Source organism: Acipenser ruthenus, chromosome 11 (genome assembly GCF_902713425.1).
Source record: "Acipenser ruthenus chromosome 11, fAciRut3.2 maternal haplotype, whole genome shotgun sequence".
Taxonomy (NCBI): domain Eukaryota; kingdom Metazoa; phylum Chordata; class Actinopteri; order Acipenseriformes; family Acipenseridae; genus Acipenser; species Acipenser ruthenus.
This window is the reverse complement of record NC_081199.1, coordinates 3,282,145-3,309,853: the sequence shown is the minus strand read 5'-3', so window position 1 is coordinate 3,309,853 and position 27,709 is coordinate 3,282,145. Positions and strand designations below refer to the sequence as shown.

General features: G+C 42.3%; 3 protein-coding genes and 1 long non-coding RNA gene across 5 annotated transcripts; 2 read left to right on the top strand and 2 right to left on the bottom strand.

Moving 5' to 3' along the window:
• Positions 1-965: 965 nt before the first annotated feature.
• LOC117428372 (RING finger and transmembrane domain-containing protein 2-like) lies at positions 966-14,419 on the bottom strand. 2 transcript variants are annotated; one of them, XM_059032908.1, is made up of 10 exons: positions 14,362-14,419; positions 7,274-7,323; positions 6,532-7,001; positions 6,365-6,441; positions 6,114-6,214; positions 5,123-5,276; positions 2,919-3,068; positions 2,525-2,590; positions 2,282-2,383; positions 966-1,795 (listed from the first exon to the last, which is right to left on the bottom strand). In XM_059032908.1, the coding sequence occupies exons 2-10, from the start codon at positions 7,318-7,320 to the stop codon at positions 1,661-1,663; spliced, it is 1,302 nt and encodes a 433-aa protein (XP_058888891.1). In that variant the 5' UTR covers positions 7,321-7,323; positions 14,362-14,419; the 3' UTR covers positions 966-1,660. The 2 variants fall into 2 exon arrangements, with proteins under 2 accessions (XP_058888891.1, XP_058888890.1); XM_059032907.1 differs by having other exon boundaries at positions 14,108-14,407.
• LOC131739367 (uncharacterized) lies at positions 7,355-12,328 on the top strand. Its single transcript, XR_009330495.1, has 2 exons — positions 7,355-8,150; positions 11,146-12,328. It is a non-coding gene; the product is annotated as an uncharacterized LOC131739367 (long non-coding RNA).
• A 133-nt stretch (positions 14,420-14,552) lies between the features above and the next one.
• On the top strand, positions 14,553-18,158 carry LOC117963129 (SREBP regulating gene protein). The gene is made up of 5 exons (XM_034902007.2): positions 14,553-15,129; positions 15,817-15,973; positions 16,311-16,462; positions 16,702-16,815; positions 17,044-18,158. Exons 1-5 carry the CDS (start codon positions 15,037-15,039, stop codon positions 17,125-17,127), a joined length of 600 nt encoding a protein of 199 aa, XP_034757898.1. The 5' UTR covers positions 14,553-15,036; the 3' UTR covers positions 17,128-18,158.
• A 5,010-nt stretch (positions 18,159-23,168) lies between these two features.
• On the bottom strand, positions 23,169-25,465 carry LOC131739366 (leukemia inhibitory factor-like). Its single transcript, XM_059032906.1, has 2 exons — positions 25,203-25,465; positions 23,169-24,316 (listed from the first exon to the last, which is right to left on the bottom strand). The coding sequence occupies exons 1-2, from the start codon at positions 25,398-25,400 to the stop codon at positions 23,918-23,920; spliced, it is 597 nt and encodes a 198-aa protein (XP_058888889.1). The 5' UTR covers positions 25,401-25,465; the 3' UTR covers positions 23,169-23,917.
• Positions 25,466-27,709: the final 2,244 nt, after the last annotated feature.

Sequence of the window (27,709 nt, the reverse complement as noted above, 5' to 3'; positions counted from 1 at the left end):
TACAGTACTGCGCGATGTCACACAGGTGTACAGTACTGCGCGATGTCACACAGGTGTACAGTACTGCGCGATGTCACACAGGTGTACAGTACTGCGCGATGTCACACAGGTGTACAGTACTGCGCGATGTCACACAGGTGTACAGTACTGTGCGATGTCACACAGGTGTACAGTACTGTGCAATGTCATACAGGTGTACAGTACTGTGCGATGTCACACAGGTGTACAGTACTGCGCGATGTCACACAGGTGTACAGTACTGTCAGGTGTATGGGCAGAGGGAGAAAGAGATTGGAGTTACAGCATGTTCCTACTGTTTACATAAGCTAATAATGTTTTTCAATCGTTATTTATTGTTATTACTGTAAAACTGCGTGCTTTTTAAAATGTTTTACCCCCCTCACTTGAGATGTTACCGGAGATATTTATAATTATTCTGTGAAAGTCTTTTTGTACAAATCCGGAAAATAAAGTTATTTCCCCCCCACGTTATGCGCTATATTTGAACTTACATTCTGGACTGGTGTATAGAGATTGTTACTGTTTCAGTCTATGCGTGTCCTGGTTTACTTTTTGCACGCCAGTGAAATGCGTTCTCCTGCTTTGATGGTGAGCACACAGCGCTGTTATCACATTATAGAATGCAAGCCACTCATAACGCAACGAAGAATGGGCCAGCCTGAAACCAGCCTTGAAACATTCCAGAGCACTTGTACTTCTACTGCATCGGCACAAGGGGGCAGCAATTCACACTGGGCTTAAAATACTAAAGCTTCAAACCAAAAACTGCACTAGAAAAGAGAATTGCAGTTCCTTTATATAAATAAAATAATCCGCAAACAGCAACTGGAACCCCGATACAAGTCTGTACGCTTACAAATGGGCTCTGTAACACATAACACACTGCATTTAGCATTAGTTAGAAATACCAAACTATAAAACAAAAATACAGACCAGCCAACCAGTTGATTTAAAAAAAAAAGTTTATTTTACAGTCATAATACATAAAAGCACACACAAGCAAAGAAAACAGTTTGATTCCCAATTTCCACATGTTTACACTTAATCCTACAGCAGATGTGTTAAGAGGCAGCTAAAACGAGATGCTGCATACATTAGGTGGAGCAGAACACAGAGCATGGAGTTTGCTGTCATTTTCCTCTCAGAGCTCTGCTAATGCCCCACAAGCCCTACCAGAAGGATCGCCATGGTGTCAGTCTTCAGGACCCCTGACTAACATGTGTGTGATAATGGTCTGTCAGTGTTTGAAAAAAGCATTGGAACGCTGGACTATGTATGTGGTCATGATTTTTATTCCATGAGAGTAGCTGTTGATTTACTTCATGCTAGTATTGCACTCAGCTTTCTCCCAGATAAAATGAGATAGTAGTGGTGGGGACCAACCAAGATGTAGCTTCACTATAATAGACGAGCCTTCAGTGCTTTTTCTCTGCCAGGTCACGTGGATTTCCTATTGGCCCGGTGTTGATGGCTGAAGTGTAATCTTGGCCCCAGGGATCATCCGCAGTGTGGCCTCCCTAGCGCCTCAGCATGGCAACCATCCGGAAGGGGCTGGGTGGGGTACCTCACAGGGGTCATCAGGGGTCTGTATGAGAGCGCACGCTGTAGGATTACCCATCCCTGCAGAACTGTCCTGTTCCTAGTAGACCTGGAAGTGTGCCGAGGTGGTGCCATCCTTCCAGTAGCGCAGGGTCTCGATGACAGCCGAGCGACACAGCGGACAGGTCCTCTCACAGTCAAACCACAGGCACACACACTCGTCACAGAACACGTGCTGGATCACAGCCAGGCAAGCGGGGGAAAGACAAGGGAACGTCGCCGTTAAATAACACATTACTGCAGTATTAACAGGATTTGTTCTTTGGCATTATACTGGAGTCCGTTTTGTTGTACCGATTCAAACAGGATTATTTATGCAGTAGTTAGACACTTGAATAAAAAAATATATAATAAAATAATATGACCACAGCAGGTTCATTTAAATTTCCTTTTCACGTGTTAAAGAGAAATGGTAGAAAATGGAACCCTGTAAACTCATAAAGAAATCCCAAAGGTGAACATCTAAGCACTCTAAAATGAAAATGAAACCAAGATAATGCAGCAGACTCCTGCACTTCTACAAACCTCTGGGGGTGTTGGCTCAGTCTGCACGCCCCCACTCCCTCTGCTCTAGATTATTCCAGTGCCTGCTGCACCTGTTCACTGCAAGCTGTTTGCCCCCTAGCAGCTTCAGTACCAGGTGAGTGAGCGTCATCCCTACCTGGCACATCAGTATCACAGGATCCCTGAACTCCGCCTGGCAGATCGCACACACATCCCCCGCCTCACTGCACTGCTGGCTGCTGGCACGCACACCGCAGCTCTGTCAGGAAACACAGCACACAATGCAGGCTGATCTTTCTTGGCAAACCCCAAAAACATGAAACATGAGTAGGAAGTTGAACGTGGCTTACATTGCTAACTAGGAAAACGAGGTACAGTATACCTGCTACAGCAGTCTTACCTGAGAAATGCACAGCATCTTCATAGCTTTTCTTAATGCTCCTACGCGGCCACATACATCAAAGGACTACAGCGAGAAGAAACAAGAGTTGCTCAAAACTGAAAACATACTAGGACACCATTAGCACACTGCACTACAGAACACAATCTTCTCCCTACAGCGTGTTCTTAATAAATACATGAAACTACAAAACTGCTTGCCCCACACACAGTTGCACTCTGGGATACAATTGACTTTTCAGCCGACTGCCCTAGGACTTCCATACTGTGCCCAGTTGATCACAGTGAGTCTGTCTTGGTGGTGCACCTCCTTGATTTCACAGTACAGGATCCACCTTGTGTACCGTACATGAGGCTTACAGAATATACAGTAAAGTACATGAAGCAGCCCTTACCTTGCTCAAGCTGTACAGTATGAGAAGCACCCCCCCGAGAAGGTAGCTGTTCGAGGGGTCTTCCCCCACGATGTACTTGTACCACAGCTGGATTGGAACCAGTGCCCGAAACAGCTGGCTCAGCTCCTCGATCACCAGGTAAAACTTACCCTGGAAAACAGACACAGCAACACCACTATCATTTACACACGTACACAGCTATCTTCCAGCTCTTCATTGGGGATGGGGGCTTGTTAACCTGCTTCCCACTGTCTCGGAAGCTGTGACCTTGACAATGGGCAGCTGAATCTGAATTGAGCTGACCGCTTGACACATCGTTAGCATATTTAAACTCTGTGTAAAGTGTAGATAAAGATGGATATTGACTTTGCTGCTGATTGATTCTATGCAGGGGGCCCTGCGGCTCGCTCAGCCAAATGGCTTGGTGTAATTTACCTGACAGGGATTAATCACCTTCCCCGGAGTCATGCCGACAATGAGACAGGGGTGCAGACCTCGAGAAGGCGGCAATTTATCTTCCTATTGTCCCCTGAGCAGCCATTCTGATTTCATCATTGATTTTTAAGGCCAATACTGGACTTGCGCCAAAAGGGGCGTCCGGGGTGTGAACGGCTGAGCTCGAACAGGAGCTTTCTTGATTGCTATCCCATGCCTACACCCAGGTCCCATTAAATGTATTGCATATGCTGGAGAAGCTTCCCCAGGGGAAACTGCTGTAAACTTCCTGTTCCTTGTACTGCTTCCAACTGTGCATGCTTTAAAGGGTGTAGGAGAGCTGGTATTCATCCAGCTAGTGAAGCGCCTGTACCCTTGTGGTTTGAATCTTCAGTTAAGTTCTTGTGGTCCAACCGTAAAAAAAAAAAAACTGCCAGGCTATGAGTTCACAATCTGAAAGGCAGCCATCTGAGTTGGTTTCAGCATACAGTCTCCAATTGGACGACGGTGTGTGTGTGCGTGTGTGTGTGTTCAAGTTGACAGCAGGACTGAAGCAGACTGTCCTAATTGCTTTAAACTCCAGTGTCTTTCCCTTGAAGCGGTGACTTCACCCACCTCTCAAGGGAAATGAGATCAGCAGCACCAACAGCCCTCTGCGTGTGTGTCTGTGTGTGTGTGTGTCTCTGTGTGTGTGTCAGTGTGTCTGTGTGTCTCTGTGTGTCAGTGTCAGTGTGTGTGTCTGTGTGTGTGTCTGTGTCAGTGTGTGTGTGTGTCTCTGTGCGTCTCTGTGTGTGTTTGTGTCTCTGTGTGTGTATGTGTGTCTGTGTGTGTGTCAGCGTCAGTGTGTGTCTGTGTGTGTGTGTGTCTCTGTGTGTGTGTCAGCGTCAGTGTGTCTCTGTGTGTGTGTGTGTCTCTGTGTGTGTGTGTCAGTGTCAGAGTGTGTGTGTGTGTGTGTGTCAGTGTCAGTGTGTGCGTGTGCGTGTGTGTCAGTGTCAGAGTGTGTGTGTGCGTCTCTGTGTGTGTGTGTGCGTGTGCGTGTGTCTGGGTTTGTTTATCATACATACGGAATCCTCAATGATCTTGCTTTAACAGGCAACAGCGATGAATGCGTGTGGAGAGAATGGAGTCTGTTGAACAGTGGATGATTGTGGCAGGGCAATTAGCCCAGCACAGGGAAAATGTGTGTTTGTGGCAGGCAGAGAGAGTTAAATTCTCCCTGCCAAACTAAACTGTTAATTATTTGATTGTTTAATTATGACCCGCACCTGGTAATTATTGTAAATTAGTGCAAGGTGCAGGGTTTAAAAAGCGTGCAGCCAGTTTGTTCAGGGCTGCTGTGGGTGAAGAAGCCAGCTTGATAGTGTGCTCAAGTGTATAGGAAGAAAGGCACTGTGTACTGCCTTTTTGTGTGGTTTGTTTAGAAAACTGTGTTTTTGTTTTGTTTGATTTTGTTTTAACAGGTAAACAGCTTGGCTGTCCTGTTTGAGTTAGGTTCCTGTTTATGTTCTGTTAGGGCTCAAAAAGGAGCTTGGTGTTTATTTCGTTTTTGTAAATAAAAGCTCTTGTGTCGGGTCAGTGGTTTTTAAAGGGACAACGAACCCGAGAGTTGCAGTGTGGTTTACATTATCTAAATACTTCCACCTTTTAAATATGAAATTAGGACCAAACCTGTACTTTTCCAGGCAAAAATAAATAGCTGTTCAGATCGATTGAATAGACCCCCCCCCCCCCCCACCCGATATGCGCTCCAGAGTGAACAGATTCCTTACCCGGGATTTGAAAGCCAGGAGAACTCGAGGCAAGACGAGGACAACGCACTTCAGACTCATCGTGAAGTACTTGAGCACAAAATCAGTGATCCCCACAACCCACATCAAATCAAAGAAATCCACAGCGGCAAGATTGGGCTTCACAAAGACCAGGCTAGGAGGAAGAAAACAGACAGCTTGGCTCTTCAGGGGAGTAGATGTGGGGGCTGTAGTTTTACCATGTGTTTCACTGGGAGCATGCACAAAAAGGTATTGAACAGCATGCGATGCAAGAGCTAATGTGAAATAAGCATGGGCCGTGTTACTGTTTACCTTACATGCACAGCAATCCGAGAAAACACAAAAGATAAAAAGCATTACAAATACATGAATTACTTTTAACAAATGAATGAATACCGTAAATAATTACATAGATAAAAAAAATAATATGTAAATAAATACAAAAATACTCACGTGGCTAGACAAGCAGAACAGATGCAAAAGTAACCTAAGGAAAATGAAAACAAACAATGCCAAAAAATACACATGCTAAATAAAAAATAAAACACAGACAAGATGCAAGAGGAGAACGAAGAGACGTTTTCGGCAATTCACAGTTGTTTTTCCTGGTTAGTTCTTTCTAGCTTTTCAAAGATAAATTTATTTTTTAAAAAAAGTGAGTATGACCCAAATGAGAAGCTTTGACAGCATACAATATACTTTAAAAATGACAGACTTCAACTACAGACCACTTGGTGAAGACTAAAATGGCTCTTAAACTAATGAAAAGAAGGAAAACATAATCAATTTATTTATTTCCCCCTCAACAATAAGAGTGGTATTAAGTCATCACCAATCTGAACATCCATTAATCTCAGTTTGTATCAGTATTGCCAGCTTGGACTTTGCCCTGACTTTATAATGCAATGAAGTCTCTCAAGCCACCAGTATTAATGAGTCTGGGGCAGCACTGAGCTCAATGCTATTGCAGTCACCCTCTCTGGTGATCTACCTGTTGTATAGCTCCTCAGAGCTGAAGGTGTAATACAAATAAAAGGTGTTCCCAGCAAGGAAAGCCATGATCCAGAACGAGATCAACACAGATCTCTTTTCCTGTAACAGAGAAAAGAAAACAAACTTCCAATTACTAGCACAAGACTCACCAGTCAACAGTGAGGGCGACACAGACCTTAACTCAATTAAGAGACACATAGACTACACCTCTCTGTGAGCATGGGACTCGCATTCACAATATATACTTGCCCTTAAGGAGACCTGGTGCTTGAGCGTTGAATTCGCGCAGGCAAACGTGCTCGCCATCCCAATACACACCGCATTACCTGTGAGCAAAGGGTCAGAGGGTGTTCAGACAACACATTACATTACCGAGGCATACATGATGACAGCTGCCTGCTGTGGTTGAGGCTCACCCAGTTTGTGCTGGAAGCAGAGCTTGACCAGGAGGATGAGGATGAAAGGGAGGCCCTTCTGGAGCCAGGAGATGACGGCTCGGAGCTCGGACAGGGCTGGGGCAGGCGTGGACGGGTCCTCCGGTCCATCCTCCCCGTTTCCCTGGCGATCTGGAGTGGCAGCGTGCAGTAGGGAGGAGCGGTGAGGGGGCGGCTGGTGGAAGTGGTGCTGTGGCTGGTGTGGCAGGTAGGGGGCACTGTCTGCCCGGTGAGGGCCCTCCTCTCTGGAGGAAGAGGTCATCTGGATGTAGACCGGAGGGGACCCCATGACCAGACCGGCTGCCTGGAAGGAAGCGGCCGACACGTTTCCCGAGGGGAGACCCACCAGGCCGGAGAAGAGCTGCTGTGTGGAGGGGGATTCTGGCTTGAGACCTTCGAAAACACCTCCTTCATCCAGGCTGGTTTCTGAGCCCACCGTCTGGCTCCTCGTCCTAAATCAGAGGGCCACACTACTAGAAATACAGCTATTTATAAGAACAACAATGTCATTCCAATTGGACACACCTCTTGATTATCCTCAATGTGCTACACGTGGCTGCATTGGAGGATTCCCTTTGTAAAAGGGTACTGCAATCTTAGAAAGGTGAGTCGCACCTGCTGTCTACACAAGGAAGTACAAGTGCAGTATTTAAATAATACCAGTAGGACAGACAAGCAGCATGCAATAGACAGACAAGCCAGTAATGTGTGTACAGTACTGTACCTCTCAGGGGGCGCGCCATCAGTGTTGCTACTGTGTCTCCTCTGCATGGTCTGTAAGGTCAAGCAGCAGGAGTTACTGGTGTATAGTAGTGTTTAATCTGTCATGCACAAAATCAGAACACATTGTTTGGACAAATGAACTGTCTTGCTGTACATGGTGTAATGGAATTTTTGTAACATTGCAATTGCTTAGCTTGCTCAATGGCAAACAAATAGGTTTTCAGATAACAATACAGTTTGCAACGTTAGGTTTAAATAAAGACCTGTCCCGAGTCAATAGGACGAGCGGAACATGAGCTATAAGAAATAATAACTTTATGTGTAATAGGTATAAAAAGTGTATTTGTGCTTTTGACTGTAGCCGTGAGATAACAGGATGAGTTAGACGTGGCTCTCCGCACGTACATTCAAACTACCATCCTGCTATCTGCTTGCTTATCTACAGCAATGAATAGGTTTTCTCATATGCTAGAACCTGAATCAACATTACCTGCTCCTCATGTGATTAACTAGATGTTTTTGAGGTATGTTAATACCTGAATCAACATTACATAACCCTCATGTGATTAATTTGATTATGTGTGACTAAAGCCACGTAGACATTAATTGAACTGCCTATATTAAGAAACACCAAACCCAGGTTTGGTGAGCTTCTTAGCGATTGCTTGCTGAGTCTGTATACTCTGTTGTAAGCTCCAATCAGCTGATTAAATAAAACCAAACTCTGTTCCAACCTGTCTCTGTCTCAGCTCGTCTCAGTAAAAGACTCGGAGGTCAACCGAGAGTAAGGGTCTCGAGTTTTCCACCACAAATGGCGACGAGGATGGGATACTAAACTCCGCCCGCTGGGTGCCCCGGAGAACCGAAGTCAATCACCGGTGAGACCCGATTAGAGGTTGGGTCAGGGCACTCACAGCTACGAGGGTTGCAGAGGTCCGCTTCGAGTCTGGCCAGGGGCGGCAGCGAGGCGGATAAGGGATCCCGAACAAACTGTCTTGCTGGGTGGGTGAGTGGAGACACTGTGGAACGAGCGTTGGGGTATGTGCCTGAGTGGGGCATGAGAGGTTTATGAGAAGCCAGTACTGTAGTAAGAGCACTGCAAAGGCTGTGATCAGTATCTCCCGAACAGTGAGATAGTTAAGAGAGAACTATCAGGGATGCGCAAGGTCTGAACACATGAGAGAGCCACAATAGCCCGTAAGAGTACGGAGCTTGATGATGAGTGAATAGACGTCTTATTGTAAGTTATGCATAAATCTATGTATTTGAAATAATCTCGAGTAACCTGTTGTTTTCTCTTTTCTCTCTCCCCTCCCTGTGTTTAATGCTCGAGTAACTGTGTGCGTGGATGTGAGAGCGGCCGCTGAATGTATGACTGAGTATAATATAGTGAAGTGTAAAGAGAATACATATAGTGTAGACAATACCTGGCCAGAAGTCGAAGTCCAGGTGCTCAAGTGTGTACTGTATCAATTAACTATAGGAAGAAGTGCATGTCAATGGTCTGGAAGAATAGTAGATTCTTGCTCTAAAAAACAATACTACAGCAAATGGGCCATCTGTGTTAAAATTGGAGGATTTACAGTTTGGCAAAACAATATAAAATTAGAAAGTGCGTGTCTGAAAATAGTAGGATCTGTAGGTGAGATAATGGGTGCGGCAAAGAGTAGGGCGACCAATGTCGACTGTAAAAGTCTGACAGGATGTCAGAAAAAAAAAAAAAAAAATAAAAAAAATAAAAAAAAATAAAAAAAAAATTACATGACAGATGGGGATCAGGTCCCCTGGGACAGAGTGACTTATGGTACGCTAAATCCAGCTTCCCCTTGGGAGGAACATTGAGTGTAACTAAGTTAGCCACTTGTAAGAATGAGTTACAACAGTGGGTGTAACAAATAAGTAATACTGTAGACTGAACTAGTCTGACAGGATGTTAAAAGAAGAAATTTAAACCCTAATTTACTGTTGTAATAAATGGTTAATAAAATGGCCCAGAATAGTGATTGGTATTCAAAACAAAAAACGAAACAACAGATAGTAGAGAAACTAAAAATTAACTTAACTGAATTAAAGAAAAAGGTGAAAGAAATGGAGGAGATGATCGAAGAATTGGAAACTGAGTTGGGACTTGACGTGAGAGGATTTAGAGGAAACTGCAGCAGAGAAGACTGGAGACTGACTCAGGGCCAAGCTACAGACAGAGGTAGGGGTCCAATGGACCGTCAGGTTGTATTCAGAGGAAGTTGCGATGGCTGTGGGAGATATGGCCATAAGAGAAGGGATTGTCCAGGGCAAGGAAAGAATAGCGGAAGTCAGAATGAGGGATAGAGTATGTGGAATGCTGGACAAATAGAATGTGTGGCAGATGGTTTAAAGCAAGTTGTGGAAGGTATGAGTAAGTGTTTAAGGGTTTGTGAAGTGTGACAAAAAACAGAAGTAAAGGTGGACTAAAAAGGATCCTGTTTATGAAATGCGCATTGTTTGTCTGTCTGTCTATTTAATGTTTACGTGTCTGTGTGCCTCCTACAGCGACCCCTGACATAAAGCGCAGATTTAACTGTTACTGACTGCCCAAAGGAAGATGAGTACTTTAAACTTACCATCTCCAGTATTTAGTGGTAACCAGTCTTTAAACAGCAAAACTGACGCTCACTTTAAGGAAGGACATTTGGGTCTCGCTGAGGAGGAGAGATGATGAGCGCTGCGTGTGTGTGTGTGTACATGTGCACTGTTATGCGTGAATGAGAGTAGGCTGATTTGACAGAAATGAACTATAATTGCGGAAGTGTTAGCATAATTATGGTGGAGGTGTGGTAATGACAAAAGGAGGGCGTGGTAAAGTCTGTGACCAGACGGAAGGGAGTTTGCACTCGTACCAATAGAGGCCTTGCGAATCAATAGTCATCTGACGAAACAGGCCATTGGGGGAGAAGCAAGCGCCCCCCTCTGTTACAGGCTACGGCCACAAGGTGGAGTAGAAATAAAGCGATGTGACTGTATTACTAACACAACCCATTTTGCCATGCTCCTACTACCCCTTGATGTGTAAGTGGGCACATGGTCTTGACCACGTGTCCAAAGGAGGGGTAGTAGACTATGTTTATACGTTTATAAATTTTGGGTATTTTGGTTTTGTTTTGGTTTAACTGCTTATAAATTTTGGGTATTTTGTTTTTGTTTTGGTTTAACTGCTTTTGCTGAACAGTACTGTTCAAAGTGTGTAATATGTATGCAAGACAACATGGGGAAAGGGACTGGTGTCCCCATGGCAGCCCATCCAAAACCTAATCAGCCTTTTGATCACGTGATGATGGATTTTATTGAATTAACACCCTGTCAAGGGAAGAAGTATTGTCTGGTTCTCATTGATATGTTCTCAAGGTGGGTGGAGGCATTCCCTGTAAAACATGCTTCTGCTCTAGCAGTAGCTCGTGTGTTGATCAAAGAAATAATACCTCGCTACGGGGTACCAATGAAGTTGAGCTCAGACAACGGCTCACATTTGGTGAACGAAATCATTGATTGCCTCGGGGACTCCTTCCACATTGACTTAAAGAGACACTGTGCCTACCATCCACAAAGCGGGGGCGCTGTAGAGAGAGCTAACCAAACATTAAAAAGCAAGCTGATTAAACTTTGTGCTGAAACTGGGTTGGCCTGGGGCACCGTTCTCCCTCTGGCTTTGATGTACATGAGGGGACGCTCTCATGCTGCACATGGTCTGAGTCCACATGAGGTTTTGACAGGAAGAGTAATGTGTATGCCTAATCACTTACCTCTTACCAGGCACCAGCTGACGCTCCAGGGATGTGACGACGAAATGGTAAATTACTGTGTTACGCTTAACAATGTGCTTAAGAATCTTTCCTCCAGGGTACGAGACGCCTTACCCGACCCAGCTGAAGGACCAGGCCATCGCATCTGCCCCGGAGACTGGATCGTGATCAAGGACCCCCGAAGAAAGCATTGACACCAACAACGGTGGATCGGACTTTTCCAGACAATCCAGCTCTGTTTTGGTTTTCCCAGCACATCTCATTATGGGGAAGCATTTCATTCAATTTGGCAAGTTTTGGTAAACCTGGTAGTTGCGCTATTTTATCCTTTTGGGAATGAATGGGGAAACTGAATCGGACAATACCCGCCAAAGACGCAGTGTGCACTCCCCATGGCACAACATGAACCACTCCACCAAGCATACTGAACTGAGCGAATACGAACATAATACGTGGTATAAATTTACAGAATGAATGGTATGTGGGAGGTATGAAGCCACAGTTCCACTCCACTCAATGTCCCCCACTAATGCCCTTTCCCCAGACAGGTTGTGGGAAAGGCAAAACCATTTGTGACGGGAGCAACCTGATTGCAAACGTTGGTAAAAATAAACACTGAAGATATTTCGCCAATACGCCAAAGGTGTGGTGAGTTTAGACTATTAACTAAAATATTGAATACAACCTTGTCATGAATTGGATACTTGCCAACATAACACAGGTGGCCATCAAAGGAGGGGTCTGATTGACGACATTGCTGGGTGGTTCGGAGCTGTGAATTCAGGCCTCAATTAAGTGTACAGCAGGTCAATGAAAACCATGGCCAGTTTCTGAAAGCAGGTGATGCTTTTCAGAGATTGGCCATGGCTGAACAAATGACTGGTGAAAGACGGTTGACACAATAATTGAAGAGGTAAATTTGACAGCTTGGAGAGAACAGATGTTACGTGAGATAGTCAAGACCGGATACTGATATGTACTGAACGATGTGATGAAGATATTTGTTTTATTTTAATAGTGCCACATACCACCAGTCGGGTCCACCACAGTACCTGAATAACGGTCAGTAGTCTAGGGGTAGTAATTGGAACAAGGGTTATAAGCCCACAAAATAAACACGGGTTGATCAGCGTGCCCAAAAATGCCACCCTGTACTTCAAAGCCACTGAGTGTATTGAATTTGGTGATACTGTTCTGTGTGACCGTGCTAACGGCACTAACCTATCAATGCAATTGATGGAAGCAACGGTACACCCAAAGCTAGGGTACAAAAGATGTACTCAGATGAGAAATGGAACATGGTGTGTAATCACCTCAAACATGGGGGTGGGAAGTAGCGGCCAGGTAAGCCTCATGTCGCCGGCTGTGTGTTTTCACCCGCAGGGTGTTGTGACTGTGGGACACCTGAGCATGCACCCCACTCCACCTATTAACATCACAGGCATTGACAAAGATGCTGAGGAATGGATGAAGACAATCAATCATACAGATATGCTGATGGCATTGGCACACATTAACAAGCAGCTTATGGACGTTCACTCAAGAGTTAGTAGAGTGCAGGCGTCGCTGGCGGGTAACACTGGTCAACTGATATTGCTCAGATGCCTGATCACGTGGGTGGGGTATCCTATGTGGATTAGCTGGAGAAAGTGCTGGAGTGGACTGGGCTGACCAGTGGAATGTGGTGGGACATGCGTCCTCGCTTATTCTATTATTGGTTTTACCTATTGCTATTTTATTATTCTGTTATTTGAAATATGTGCTTAGGAAACAAAAGAGATTACCTACAGGGCTAGTCAATGAAGTATTGTGTTCCCGCATACGGGGCTATTAACACCACTAAACACCTGACTATGCCTTTTCTGGCCGCGGACGAATACCGGCCTGAACCCACTAGAGGCAATTGCCGATGATGCTATTTAGATGTGGTACCGGGTTTGCACGGCACCAAAGGAGGGAATTGTAATGGAATTTTTGTAACATTGCAATTGCTTAGCTTGCTCAATGGCAAACAAATAGGTTTTCAGATAACAATACAGTTTGCAACGTTAGGTTTAAATAAAGACCTGTCCCGAGTCAATAGGACGAGCGGAACATGAGCTATAAGAAATAATAACTTTATGTGTAATAGGTATAAAAAGTGTATTTGTGCTTTTGACTGTAGCCGTGAGATAACAGGATGAGTTAGACGTGGCTCTCCGCACGTACATTCAAACTACCATCCTGCTATCTGCTTGCTTATCTACAGCAATGAATAGGTTTTCTCATATGCTAGAACCTGAATCAACATTACCTGCTCCTCATGTGATTAACTAGATGTTTTTGAGGTATGTTAATACCTGAATCAACATTACATAACCCTCATGTGATTAATTTGATTATGTGTGACTAAAGCCACGTAGACATTAATTGAACTGCCTATATTAAGAAACACCAAACCCAGGTTTGGTGAGCTTCTTAGCGATTGCTTGCTGAGTCTGTATACTCTGTTGTAAGCTCCAATCAGCTGATTAAATAAAACCAAACTCTGTTCCAACCTGTCTCTGTCTCAGCTCGTCTCAGTAAAAGACTCGGAGGTCAACCGAGAGTAAGGGTCTCGAGTTTTCCACCACAATGGACGGTTGGCAGCACAAATGAGATTCTGGCCCATCCCAGAATGGGTTGGGTGAAGCATCTGAGGATTGGAGACTCTTGAAATATGCATACAATTGTAGAATTGTGCAGCTTGAATATGCAAACTGAACAAACAGAACACACACACACACACACACACACACACACACACACACACACACATATATATATATATATATATATATATATATATATATATATATATATATATATTAATACATATTACTAAATAATATTGTAAACTAATGTCAAGCATCCTGAACAACTTTAGAATGGGTTGGGTATACACACATTATTCTAGAATTCGTTCAAGTCACACAATTAAAAATACAATAATAACAGCAACAACTGTTCTAGCAGTCCACGATAAAGAATGTCGGGTGAGTCGACTGTGGTAGATATATTAAAATTACAAAAACAATTACCTTAATTATTTTTCTCAAACAGAAGTAGCTATATCTGTGCATTATTAAAATATTTCACCGCATTCCACAATAATGTTACAACTAGCACCACCGTGCATCCAGACGAGAGACTGTGCCTGGTTCTAATATTAATACGAATAAATGCAATTCAAAAAGACATACGCAGTGGAAACGAGGAATATGCCGTTCATTGTCTTCCCTATCCTATACCTGACCTATGTTATCTCTAGCTCCAAATATCCTCGCAGACTTACAGGATGATGATGCTGCTGCTGCTGCTGCAGCTTCTCACGTGATCAATGCCTTTCTTCCTGCAGAGCTGGTCTGTCAGAAAGCTGCAATCGACACAGCCAATCAGCAGTGAGAAGGAGGACAACCGGATACGCAGGCAACCAATCGGTGTCTGACTCTGAGTGGGACCAATTCCGGGTTGGATAGAGTATGTTTTTTGTTTTTTTTTTTTGAAAGGGAAGGCGATTGCTGACAAGGGAAATCGTGAAAACAGCGTTCTTTTAGGAGAACAAAAAGAACGAGTAATGTTTGACGATTGATTTTATTTTCTTGTATCAATTCGTTTTTCTCCTAAAAAACTAGACTTGTTTTGTTTTAAAACAAATACGGGGTATGATATTAATATGGCTTGTTTATTGTAAAGCGATGCGGTGGAAATTGTAAATAATTAAAGCTTTTAATAGGGCACACTGAGTTAGCCTTATAAAAACAACTGGTCAGAAAATATAATCTTCGTCTTAAACAGTAGACGTGGGTTGCTTGAATACTGCATGAAGTTCTGATCAATTCATTATGGTTAATTGTAAAGATTGCAATTCGTTCTGTAAATAGTGGAAGAATTCATTTAAATTAGTATTATTATTAATAGTAAGCAGTTAGTGCTGTTTAGGAAGCCTGTCAAGGTGCAGAACGGCTCCATGGTGTTGCGCAAGCTCCTCAGGAAGCGTTGGGTTCTCGGGGTCGTTTTTGGACTGTCCCTCATTTACTTCCTGACCAGCACACTCAAGCAGGCAAGTGGATTGATTACCTGTTACACAAAATGGCTATTCGTCCAACATTGGTTCAACTGCAGCATATGCCCCCTTGTTTAGCAAGAAGAAAAACAGTCAAAGGATGTGTTCCTTGCATGAAACGTATAGCTGGATATCGATTCTCATCGGTCATGAAGTCCAACATAAAAACGTGTCATGCAAAAGTATTTTTAAAGTTTAATGTTCATAGAAGGCGTGACTGATCAGTTATTGTACATGAGAGCTGGCCAGCAGTGCTGTGGTGCCCAACTGAAAAAGGGTTCCTTTGTAACCTCTTGCATGAGGTAGTTGGATATGAAACACAGAGACAGCTGCACTCTAAAACTACTGGCCGGATCTGTGCTTTATAAAGTTTAAAAATACATGTGCATGAAACAAACATGAATGTATTGAGTATTGTATGCTACATATTGTTTAGCCAACTCCTTCGTGACCATTATGGTACCAGTTTCATTTTGTTGTATTCAAAAGGCTGCACCCATGCTTGGTATGGTACTGCTCCCAATTTGAAGTCTTCTGACTTTAATGTCTACAGGAAAGCAACGCAGGCTGAAAATGTGTGTTTACACAGCAGCAGAGGTCACAGAACGGCCTCCTTCTCTTAGGTCGTAGTATTACGTTGTGGCATGATGAGTACAGAACCCTGTTTTTTGTGATTTCTGGTAGGAGGAGAGGACTGTACGAGACCGGGTCCTTCTGCAAGCCAGGGACCCCGACCACCGCATTGACTGGAAAGTGCACTTTAACTTGGGAAACAGCAGCCGTCAAATCAACCAGTGTAGGAACTCCATCCAGGGCAAGGTTCTCCTCACAGACGAGCTGGGTAAGAATACCACCTGTGATAAAATTAGGGTTCCGAGCCAGAAGGGTGTGAGCCCCACTTGCGATGAAGCTGAGGGTGCATTCCTGTGCCTCTTCAGGGCGAGCGTTAGAGAAGAGGTTTTTAATTTCATGTGAAGTCTGTTGCCAGGACCCACAACCTTCTGATGATTCCTTTTGCAGACCTCTGGAGACAGGGCTGGATTTGCAGACGCGGAATCCCACTAATCTTGGGGTAGCCAGTAGTCCAAGATCAAGGCTAATTGGAGTGTGAAACCAGCCATGAACGTCCTGTGAAAACAATCTTGTGTCTGTTTAATCTGTGTGTTGCTGGTCTTCAGGTTTTGTCTGTCAGCGGGAGGATCTGCTGGTGAACGGCTGCTGTAATGTCAATAACCCCAGCACTAGCCAGTACCTCTGCAAGAGCTGCTTGTCCAATGGCTGCTGTGGTGTTTATGAGTACTGCGTTTCCTGCTGTCTGCAGCCAGACAAGGTACTGAAGCATTTGGATTTCCACTGTTAAACTGAGAAAAAGATGCAATGGAAATGTTATTGTGTGTATTGAAGTAAGGGAAAGAGGCAGAAGGACTTGATGGATAATTCTAATTGTCGTTGGGGAGATCTTAAAAGATGTATTCCTCAGGATGGTTGAAGAGCTGTTAGCTGTTTTGAGTTTGTCAATTGTGTTGCGTTGCCTTGGTGCTTATTTTTCTCTTTTGAATCCCCCTTCAGCAACAGCTTCTGGAGCGCTTCCTGAATCGAGCAGCAGAAGGCTTTCAGAATCTCTTCACAGCTGTCAAGGACCATTTTGAATTGTGTCTGGCCAAGTGTAGGACCTCCTCCCAGGTGTGCATCTGCTGGTATAATACTTCATACACAGAAGCCACAAGTCTGTATTCTGAGCAGGAACCTATTTTCAGATGATGATATTTTCAAACTGTATTTAAAGATGACCGCTGTATTTAAAAAAATAAATAAATAAAAGCTGTTGAGAGATAGTGCACAGATCTGAACTGAATACAATAGCTTCGATTGTAAAGTTTAACTTCATACGGCTTTATATTTTCCCAACAGAGCGTTCAGCATGAGAATACCTACAGAGATCCCATGGCCAAGTACTGCTATGGGGAAAATCCACCAGAACTGCTCCCAATTTAATTCTGAAGTCTTCTGTCAATCAAGGATGGAAAACGTTACGTGTACACGCACAAGGTGTGGGAACTGGTGAAGAGAAGTACCACGTGGGAAAACACCATCTCATCCTCATTTCTTAAATAGCTGTGACTCATCCAGGCAGTATTAACCTGTCCACATGGATCCTGAACAATTGCAGCTGGCTCTTCCTGCTTGCCATTACACTGTCAAAGGTGGGGACTGTACTGTGCATACCCACGTCAAGCAAAATAAATATCTCACTTCAGTAGGACTGCAGCAAAGTGTCTGGTAGACCACCCACCCACTCAACGTAGTTCCTTCAGAACTTTTTATTCTAAAAATATTAAAAAAAAAAAAAAAAAAAAAACAAGGTCAGGGAGTTCATTAGTGGAGGCATCCATACATACTGCATGTCACACTTCAGAGTTTTCTAGATTTCTAATGAACAGCTTGCCCAATTGTCATGAGACAGAAATCCAGAGGATGTGGGTGTTTTCGGTTCACAGTAAGGCCTTTTGGACGACAGCCCGATGCAAAGTAATGAAAGAAAAATGTTACAGTTCCCAATTTCATTTTGCCCAAGCCATTCGTTTTCTTTGATGCTCATTAATTTGTTGTCTCGTTAGGGGAAGACAATGGACTTGACATCTCTGCACTAGGGAGCATGTCCCATTCAGAGCGCTCCCACAACACCGCCCCTGTGTCTGCTGCTTGTATGTGACGCTTTTCTGCTAAATAGGAAGATTTTATTTGGGTCTTGGATAAGTTTGGCATTGGCAAGGGAAATAATACAAAAGCAATTCATCTTCTTGACTGCAAAAAAAAACAAATCTGCATTTTAATTAGAAATTAATATAAAGCAGATCATATGTTTATGTGGTGGTGTTTTGTTTCTGATAATTTGATTAATGACTTTATAAAGAGTTTTTTTAATCAGTGAGAAAACTTTCAGCATGTGTGTAGCTGTGTTTTCAGCCTGCATCAAACTGCGTATAATGTAAATCAGGGTATTAAAAGTACAGCAAGGCAACTCATTTATGTATGCGTTGCTGAAGTGAGCGAAGCGAGATCGACTCAAGAAATGAATCAGTAACTTTAAGCACAAGATCGTCAGTAATACTAAAAGAAGCTTACCACAGTTTAACTGTGTTCCTTTTAATACTACTGTCATTTTGGAGAGGGCTTAGTGTCCCTTTGCACTTTCATTCCCTGGCTTCTATAAGAGATTGTCTGCTAAGGTCATGTCTCTCTTCTTGGGTGAGCCACTGCAAAGCCTTACTAATATTGAAACAATACACATATCTGAATGTTCTAGCAGTGAACCACAAGATGTCAGCAAAGCTGCCTTTGAAAGTCCAGAACGGTTCGGAGATCAAACCAAAGTGTTTTTTTTTTTAATTATTAAGGTGAGCAGATGTAGATATACTGAATAGAAAGAAAGAAAGCTCCAAACACAATGTCGTTTTTATTTTTTGTTGAGGTTGTGAACCTAGATTTATTTGTTTAAACCTTTGGTGTAAACAGTTGTTCACTGTTTATACTATCTGGTGCATTTTTTCAATGACAGGGTAGACTTCACTTAGTAGTTTATACTGATCTTTATATTTTGGTTTAACAGTATTTCGTTCATTTTAACATACAGTACTGAATTACTGTGGTGCACAATGGATTAAACAATTTAAACATGCACGACCCTCCTAAAATAGCGCATTTTTATTTTAAACGTTTATTAAAACACTATGGGTTTTTTCTTTTATCATTTAAACATTTCACAACCTTAAATTTGGTATAGTGCATATCACCAAAGACTTAATTAACTTAAGAATTAACTTAAAGTATGTACTGCACATACTGTGGCATGCCACCGTTTTCTATAAAGCAGTCATGAAGTTTAAACCTGTAGACGCTCCTTCAGTGAGTATCTAGGTCACAGAGAGCACCTTTGTGTGTGTTTTCTGGCTTGTGAGAAGGGGCTGCTTGGTTGTATTATTATATTAGAATGTGTGTTGAAATGTTTAATCAAGACAGTTTTAACAGGGAATTTACAGAAACTGTAATCAAATATGACAAGACCGGCATGGCCAGGGTACTAACAGACTGAAGCTCGGTTCTTGTGGTGTGTAAAAACCCCAAAGAAATGGAATAACCCCCGAGGCAGGAGAGTGACACACAGGCTGTGCCCTGCTGAGAGAGAGAGAGAGGGTGGGGGGGCGGCTACTTTTTCTAAAACCGCGAGGAGATGAAAAGCTTATTTACTCAGAAAGCCGCGCACCTTACCTGAAACAGAAGGGGGTTTCCTGAAAACTGAAAGAAAAACAAAAGAAAAACATCGTCTGTTTGTTCTGTTTATTGAAAACATTTAATTAGAACCTATTTACGGTAATGAAACTGAAGAGAAATTAGCAAGGAAGGAGAGGTGAAAAACTCCCCCGTACACCCACTGCTTTGTAATTATTCTGCAGTGAGCGCACGTCTACTAGTCAGATAGGATGGGAGGAGAGTGGGGGGGTCTCCCTGAGGTGGAAGAACAGTGAAATCTCGCACTCCTCTCCCACAGCAAGCCCTGTTGATTGTCATCTTTCCTTTCCTTCCCCATGCTGACAAAGCTCCCTTTGACCCATTTTTAGCCCTCCCCCTTAAGGAACCCTGCGTGAGAAGTCAATTCCAGGTTTGTGACCTTATGATAGTCAAGTGCAATTAAAATATATATATTTCAGGTAAAAAAAACCTCAAGCTTTCCATTTATGCAAAGTATATCACCACAGCGTTATACTAGGATTGATTAATACAGAAACAATAAATTATATATATATATATATATATATATATATATATATATGTATATATATATATATATATATATATATATATATATATAGGGGAAACCTTGACGATCTGTTGTCAAATTTCAGTACTGATTTTACGATACAACTTGGTTGTTGCTGATCAATTTGTAAACCTCTACAATAAGTGTGAAGCATTCATACTTTCCATAATTCATAATAATCACATTATTTCAAACTCCGCAGAAAAGTTGGTTTACTGGCCTGCTGTTTTGAGTGGAGTTACACAGCAATAGTGGCCTGCAGTTCTGGCTTCTCTTCCCTGTGCTTCACTTCAGGTCTGCAGAGTTGAAATGATAACTGAATAAAAGATAACCCACCACAAGGATGGTTTAATGCACCATGCTGAACTATTTAAGGAACTTTATAAGGAGTCTGAGAACTTAGATGAGTATTACTGAACATATCAACTGGTAACACTGTGTTTCTGAATATGAAAGAATCACAGAATGTATTCTGCCATTCAGGGTGAAGGGTGGATTGAAGGGCTTTTTCTTCTCTCAAAAGCTGGTTGATTCTCATTGAAAGTCCGCATACTCAGGAATGCAAGTGGTTTTTGTGGTTCATAACTACTGCAGCACACCTTTAGGTGCAACACGTTTCTCCACGAGGTCACTTTCACTTCAACGCTTCACGCCTTGCAGCTGCAGTGAGTTGACAGTAGGCACCAGGGTGTGTAAAAGCCCTTGTGTGCTGTATGCCCCTTTACGCTGTAACAGGTTGCTGTTTACAATGTGTTTTTTTTGTTGTTGTTTGAAACCTGCACAGCAATCTGTTCTGCAGTGCGTTCAGATTATGTGTATGCTGTTTTGTATCGCTGAAATCTATATGCCGTTGCATTTAATGTTTCCTAATTGTTAATGCAGATGGTAATCTTTATAGAAACACACGCAAACTGTTCTTTCGGTTTGTTTTTCATACTTTTTTTGAGCTACCTGATAAATCCAGATAATTCCTTTCATATGCCTAATCAATGTGTCGGCTTTGATTTTAAATTGTACCTTACAGTTCACTCTTGTTACTTTGTTTCCTGACTTGCACATCAAAATGTGTCTGGTGGGAGGAATATTTAGCTGCCACTCAGTGGCCTTGCTTGAATCCTGCAAACCAAGGACAATTGACTGCAGATACAAAAACAAGAGGCTACAAATAAGCAGCCTATTTTTTTTCTTTCCAGAGACTAATTGCTGAGTAACAAACAGACATGAAGTGATTTCAGCACCCAGGGGGCAGCTCAACAGTTGATAGCAAACACACATTTTAATGCAACTACTGTAAATGCAATATTTAGACACATATTTCTCTGTCTAAATAAGATGACTTCCTGTAAGCAATTTGTCTTTCCCCAGCATTGCCGACCTGCATATTTGAGTATACTAGCAAACATCGGTTCACATGTAAAAATTCAAAGCGATGCATCATAGAATTGGTATTCACTGCTGTCTGAAGTCAATTCAGATTTTCTCTCTCCAACATCTCTGTTGGATATCTGGATTGAGATTAGAGCATTTGAAGTTTGTCACGCTTTCATTTAGGAGCTGGCGTTGCAAAAAACATATGGCAAAACTAGATTAGCATTGTCTAGACTTGAGGGTAGCTTATAAGTAACAATTCTAATGCCTGCCTTTCTCTACACCTCCTGTGACAGACGAGGGGTGAGGAGGCAGTAGCTTTCTACTTGTTATTACACTATTACATTTCCTTCTTTATTATATCTTTATCTGGATTATGAAAGAATATTTAAACTTGAGAAATCCATATCTGTGCTTCCTAATGCTATTCGTTTTTGTTGGGCAGCTGAACTGAGGCAATGCCTCTCATCAGGGTCACAAGTCAGTCAGTGGCTGAGAGATGATTCCAGCATTTGTGTTCCTAACCACTGTGACACAGCCGCCTCAGTTTCTTAGTAAACTCTTTGATGAACCGTCTGCAAAGTGGTATTTCCATAGAACTTACAATAAAATGTGGTGGGATGAGTGACGCAATATTAGATGTGTAATAGTGTCTATAAATAATGCTTTATGTACCTGTGCAGCATCATGGGAAACATCTCTTTTTTATTTTTTAATAAAGCTATCCTACTATCTCTTCTTGGCAGTTGCAACATTATGACTGCTCCCCTTGTTGTGCATTGAATATCATTTCTTCCTTGCTTGTTTTATTGGCATATTTCAAATGCAAAGATTTGGATTTGCTTTTCAGCTGCTTCATGGTATCAACCCACTTCCTGTGCTCTTGGTCAATTCTACTCTTGCTTCACCATTTGACCGATTTTACAGCACAGGATGTCAGAAGGTGCCAGGAAGCAGCAGCAGGATATTGTTTTTTTTATATATTTAAATTAATACTGGACTTGAATAACCTTGAATGAAAGTAATAAAAAGAGTTGCATCACAACAAAAGAGGAACCAGTGATAAGTAATAATTAGTGATGTTTTATATATAGTTTTTATATAAAATTATTGCCATTGTGGTAGTGCTGTTTCCTCCTGAACAGTCAGAATTAACCCAGAAAAGACATAGACCTTTTTGTGGTGTTTCTGTAAGTTTTGCCTTTGGTGAAAAATCATTCATCTGTTCTGATTTCATCAGCAGCTATTTCAAAATGGCTTTAAAACAAACAAGGCCTCCAAGTAAGCTAATCTTTTCATTTGAAACAGTTTAACTTCTAGATGAAAAAGCATATTAAAATTAGCATTGTCTTTAGACAAGAGGGAAGTCTTCAAAGTATATAAAACTAATTCTAATGTTCTGTCTTTCTACTAAACCTACTATGTCAGATGTGAGCTAAGGAGGGGAGGGCGTAGCGGATTTGTTGAGTTGGGCGTGGGCAATAATTTCACTCTCAGTAAAAGCGTTGCCAAAAAAAAAAAAATTCCCTTCTTTATTTAGTGGGTTTCAAACCAAAGAAAAACAACTTTAGAGAGAAATCAATTAATAATCTTTTTTAATATGGTGTACCGATAATTCTGGTTCTGGGTGGAGGTGTTCGTGGAAGTGTGAGTAATATCAGACAGTGGGAGACGGTTCATGCTGTATCGCTTTTAATACTAGCTTATTCAGGTGAGCTGTTTTGAGATGCGACTTGAAACTTTGTGATTTGAGTCTGCACCATGTTTGTCTTTGAATGACACCCACTGATGCTCACCCTTCTCTCTGCACAAAAAACAATTAGACATTAAATCAATTAATCATGGAAAACAAGATCCCAATATAATTTAAAAAACATGCTGACTTAAAAAAAAATGTTTTATTTATAAAGTACAAAACTATTACAAAATATATTTTGTTATTAAATAACCTTTTACAAATAATACTTTTTGGAACATTTCAACAGAGAATTTAATTTTATATTTCAATAAAAAAAGAAGCTTCTGTCTCATAATTCAGAACAAAAATAAAACGGTCCCACTCACTAAGGTTCAGTGTGAGAGTTTCATTTTACAGTACAGTTACTTTGTTTTCTTTTTCCTTTTCGATCAGTGCATCTTTGTTCACATGGTCTTGACTACAGGATAGCTTAAAATGTTTTACATTTATAGTCTAATAATACATTTAGTCAGAATCATACATTGCAAAAAAAAACTTTAATAAAAAAAGATCCATATTTAGTGATTATAAATAAATAATAAATTAATAAATAACGCATATAAAAAATAAATATTTCAGATGCCCGCATCGGTCACAACAGTGCTTCAATACTAACTCAAACAACTTCAAATACTATCGTCTGGGTTTCACAAACCCTGATTACCTGAAACAGCATTAGATAGATGGTTCAAGATTAGTGCTAACCAAGGTATGTGAAACCAGCCGTTTATGTTCTATTTAGGGTAATCATAAAACCACATGCACTGCTTTTGGCATATTTTGTGTGTGTGTGTGTGTTTTGCATCCCACAGAGTTTCAAATCTGTACGATTACAGACCCCAGTTCAAATGCGGTGCTTGCTAAGGTCCTTCGGAGATGAGGTCCGGTCTGAAAAACAACGCAGACTTGCTGAGCACCGAACAGCTCCACTGCTTCTGACGGAATACCCCTGAGGGACGGTTGAGCTGTGGCACTTCCACTGTGACTGGCGTGTTGTGGCGCTCGCACATCATGCAAGCCACGTTGGAAGCCAGGCTTGCTATCTGGCTGGCCACGGCCTCCAGTTCACTGTGGAATGTTTTGCAGTTTGGGTTGAACTCCCGCTGCTCTCTGGTGATCTCCCTTAGACTGGCATGCATGAAGGCCAGGACCTTTTGGATTTGAATCAGCCTTTCGCTCTCAACCACTCCATGGGGGAGGAACCTGTCCGCGAGGCTGGTGCAGATATCTTCATTCATGCCTTGAACATTAAAGGACAGCTGGAAAGCAAAATGTAACGACTGTTAGAAGAGGAGAGCTTGCAGCAAGGATTCGAGGTGCAGCTCCTCAATACACTGAATGTACAGTGTTGTTATATTGGAGTTTTGTGATTCTGATCTTTGCTCTGTTTACTGTTTATCTGTTGAAACTGAGCTAGACACTATTTATGGTCTTTTACAGTGTACTGCACATTTGCTTAGTCTGTCTCTTCTTTCATGCTTCATCATTGCAGCATATCTCTTTTCCGCCCTTGATTAGCCAACACATTCCAAGGTCGTTGGACAGGTCGCACTCCCCAAACTTGACAACACTGAATTAGTTCATGAGGGGCCACCTGATGTCAAAACCCAGGAACATTACGAATTACTTGACAGACTGTGCAAATCTAACTGGGATCAAATAATTAACAGTTTTTTCACACCCCAGGGCTATCCGACGTCTAACATTATTCCACTGTGTTGTTTTCCAGCTGCCTTTAATTCTGATTAGAAAATGCTGCGCCATCAGGCAGTAATACTCATATGACTTTGGCTTGGGAGAACTAATGCACAAACAGAACATATTCCCAGACACTTGGCGCTGTGTGATTAATCACCACCTGGTCGATACTTCAGTGGCCTCAACACATGACACAGTGAGGGAGGCGATACAATTCCCTAGTGACACTTCTTAATACAGCAGAGCAAGAACTGATTGCTGAGGAGCATTAGCTTGGAGTGTACAAGTTAGGAGTATGAAACATGGGTTAATGGTTGTCTCTAAAGTGCCTCTGAACTATTTCACACAGCGGTGGTCCCTACCGCAGCACCCTGAATGTCCCCCATATTACCAGCAAGCATTTACACTCAACAGAATGTACCAAGTAAGAGGGAGAAAGAGACTCACATAGGATGCTAGCAGGTTCTTCATGAGGTCTCTCAGTAATGGCACAGCGCTCTTGCTGTTCTGTAGAGACTTGTGGCAGAGGATGTCAGTGTTGTTGTATCTGCAGCTCCCTGGTGCCACAGGCTTTGTATAAGCTGTTGATGCCATCATGCACACGACTAGCAGCATGCCCAAGATCCCTGAAAAAGAAACCCACATGTGAGAAGCAATTCCAGCCTTCCGGTTCAAAGGGACTAAACTGGATGACTACAGTGCCTAGGAAAGAGGCGAGATGATTGAGTTAAATGATTGTTCTAAATGTACAGTATAGCTTAGGTGTTATCTCTTCATCGTCTCTCTTCCTGAGGACAATGTGAAGATGCAATCCTGTGAAATGATGCATCAAAAGAAATACTACTGTACTGAAACAAATATACATACAAAAGACTGCTTACCTAAGATTTGAATTATTTACTTTTACTGCTTAACGTGTTTTTTCATTCAGAGTTACAGGTTTAAAAAGAGCCCTATGGATACTTGGAATAAAAAAAAAAAAAAAAAAAAAAAAACTCAGCCCTGAATTATGAATGAGACAGAGCAGTGATGGGCCACAAACTCAGCTGTGTGTTGCAAAAAAACAATTGACAGAACTATTTCAAACTGACCCTGTTGAATCTGACTCGTGTACAAATAGTAACTTACATCAAACAAGTCACCACCGACAATTAAAAGCACAGAGAGATCGGATTACCTGTTGTCGACCCCATCAAGAATAACCCAAGCCTATTTCCTTTAGAGACGAGCTGCCAAAAGTTAACAAAGTTTTATGAGCAGAGGTTTCATCTCCCTTTATATAGTCATCTTTATTGAGTCATATGCGTTTTTTAAATGCCAATGGAAAAGTATATAGCTGGAGTTTTTTTTTTTTTTTTTTTTCAATTACTTCTCAGAAAGCGGTTCACCACAACTGATAAGAAAATGCCATTCATGGAATTCTGAAGGCCGGTAGATGGCAGTCCATACTGCTATAGACATGTCACGACATGCAGGGAGGCATGACAATTTAAATCGAAAACAGCGGCACTGTCACCCTTCTACTAATAAAAATGACTTCGCGACCTTACTGCCCTGTATTACTGTACAATAGTTAGCATTGAAGAGTAAAACATTACAGGGCAACACAGCTAGCATATAGCCATTGCTTATTTTTTATAGCCAACAGTATAAAACATAATAATAATACATTTAAAAAAATAACATTCCTTACCTAATGGGAGGGGCCGGCTTGCGTGGATGAACACAAATCCTTGAGGGGCTCCGTGTGGCTGATGTAAGGCAGGTAGGCGGAAAAGGCATGGGGCAAATTAGCACTTGCAGTCGCTTCAGTTGTAACGGATTGTAAGTCACTCTTTGACAAGGCGCTCTCATCCAAAAAAAAAGTTATCAAATAAATGAAACGCTTACAGACTGCCACGGTTTACGCGATAAGGCAGGTGACGTACTTTTCCTTGGAGTGACGTGTTAAGAATTTTCAAGCGACAGAAGATATCTGACAGGTACGCTAGCAAAGCAAGCCATTTAGTATCTACAAGCTTTTCGGCCAGCAGAGAATTGTTGCCAATGTTGTGTAATATTCTGCATGCCATAAAATTCTGCATCCCCTGCTCATTGTACTGTATGTAATCAAGTGTTTTTTAATTAGTAAGAACATTGTACCGTAATAATGCAAATATAGACTAACCCTCACCCTTAACCTAACCTTAACATTAGAAAACGTGTTCAAAGTGCGGAAGAGGAATCGCCAGACCACCTGATTGCATATGGTTCAATAAGCAGGGGTGCAGAATATTATACACGACACCAGAATGAAATATTCTCACTTCCTCTCTGAGCTCAATCAAACGATTGCGCACCTTGCCCCGCGGCAGCCAGGGACCTTCCGTGTGGTGAAGTCGCTGACGGCGCTCTGCTCCCAACTCATCACACAAAACTCCAAACAGGAGCGCTTTTGTTGGAGGAGACTTGATAAAGCTGACAATGCCGACGACTTGTTGTAGGGCAGCACCTGACACATCAGCCGTTTCATCCAATTGAATAGCAAATACAAAAATACTTTGCTTTACCTTGACCATCACTTGCTCCTATGGGTCAATACCAGCCATACTGTGAATACGCCTGGCAACAGTGCCAAACATTAGACAGGGGAAGTCAGTCAAGATGGATGGCAGCACTTTGAACCATCATAATCGAAACCACCTGCTTGGCGCAAGGTGGAAAAAAATGACAGTATTACAGACCCGCCGAACGGCTACGGTACCATCACATTGCAATGGGGTTTCACATGCAGACCTTGTTGGTATCCTTGGGATAGCAGATGTTACGTGGTTCTTACAGCTGTGTTGCTGCCCCTCCCGTGGCCAGTGAAGATCAGTCGAGATGGGTGCGCCTGTATAAACCACAGCATGCTTGCCTGATGGGCTGTCTGTGAAAGATGGATTACAGCTTGTGCTTGCAAGGTTACAAACACT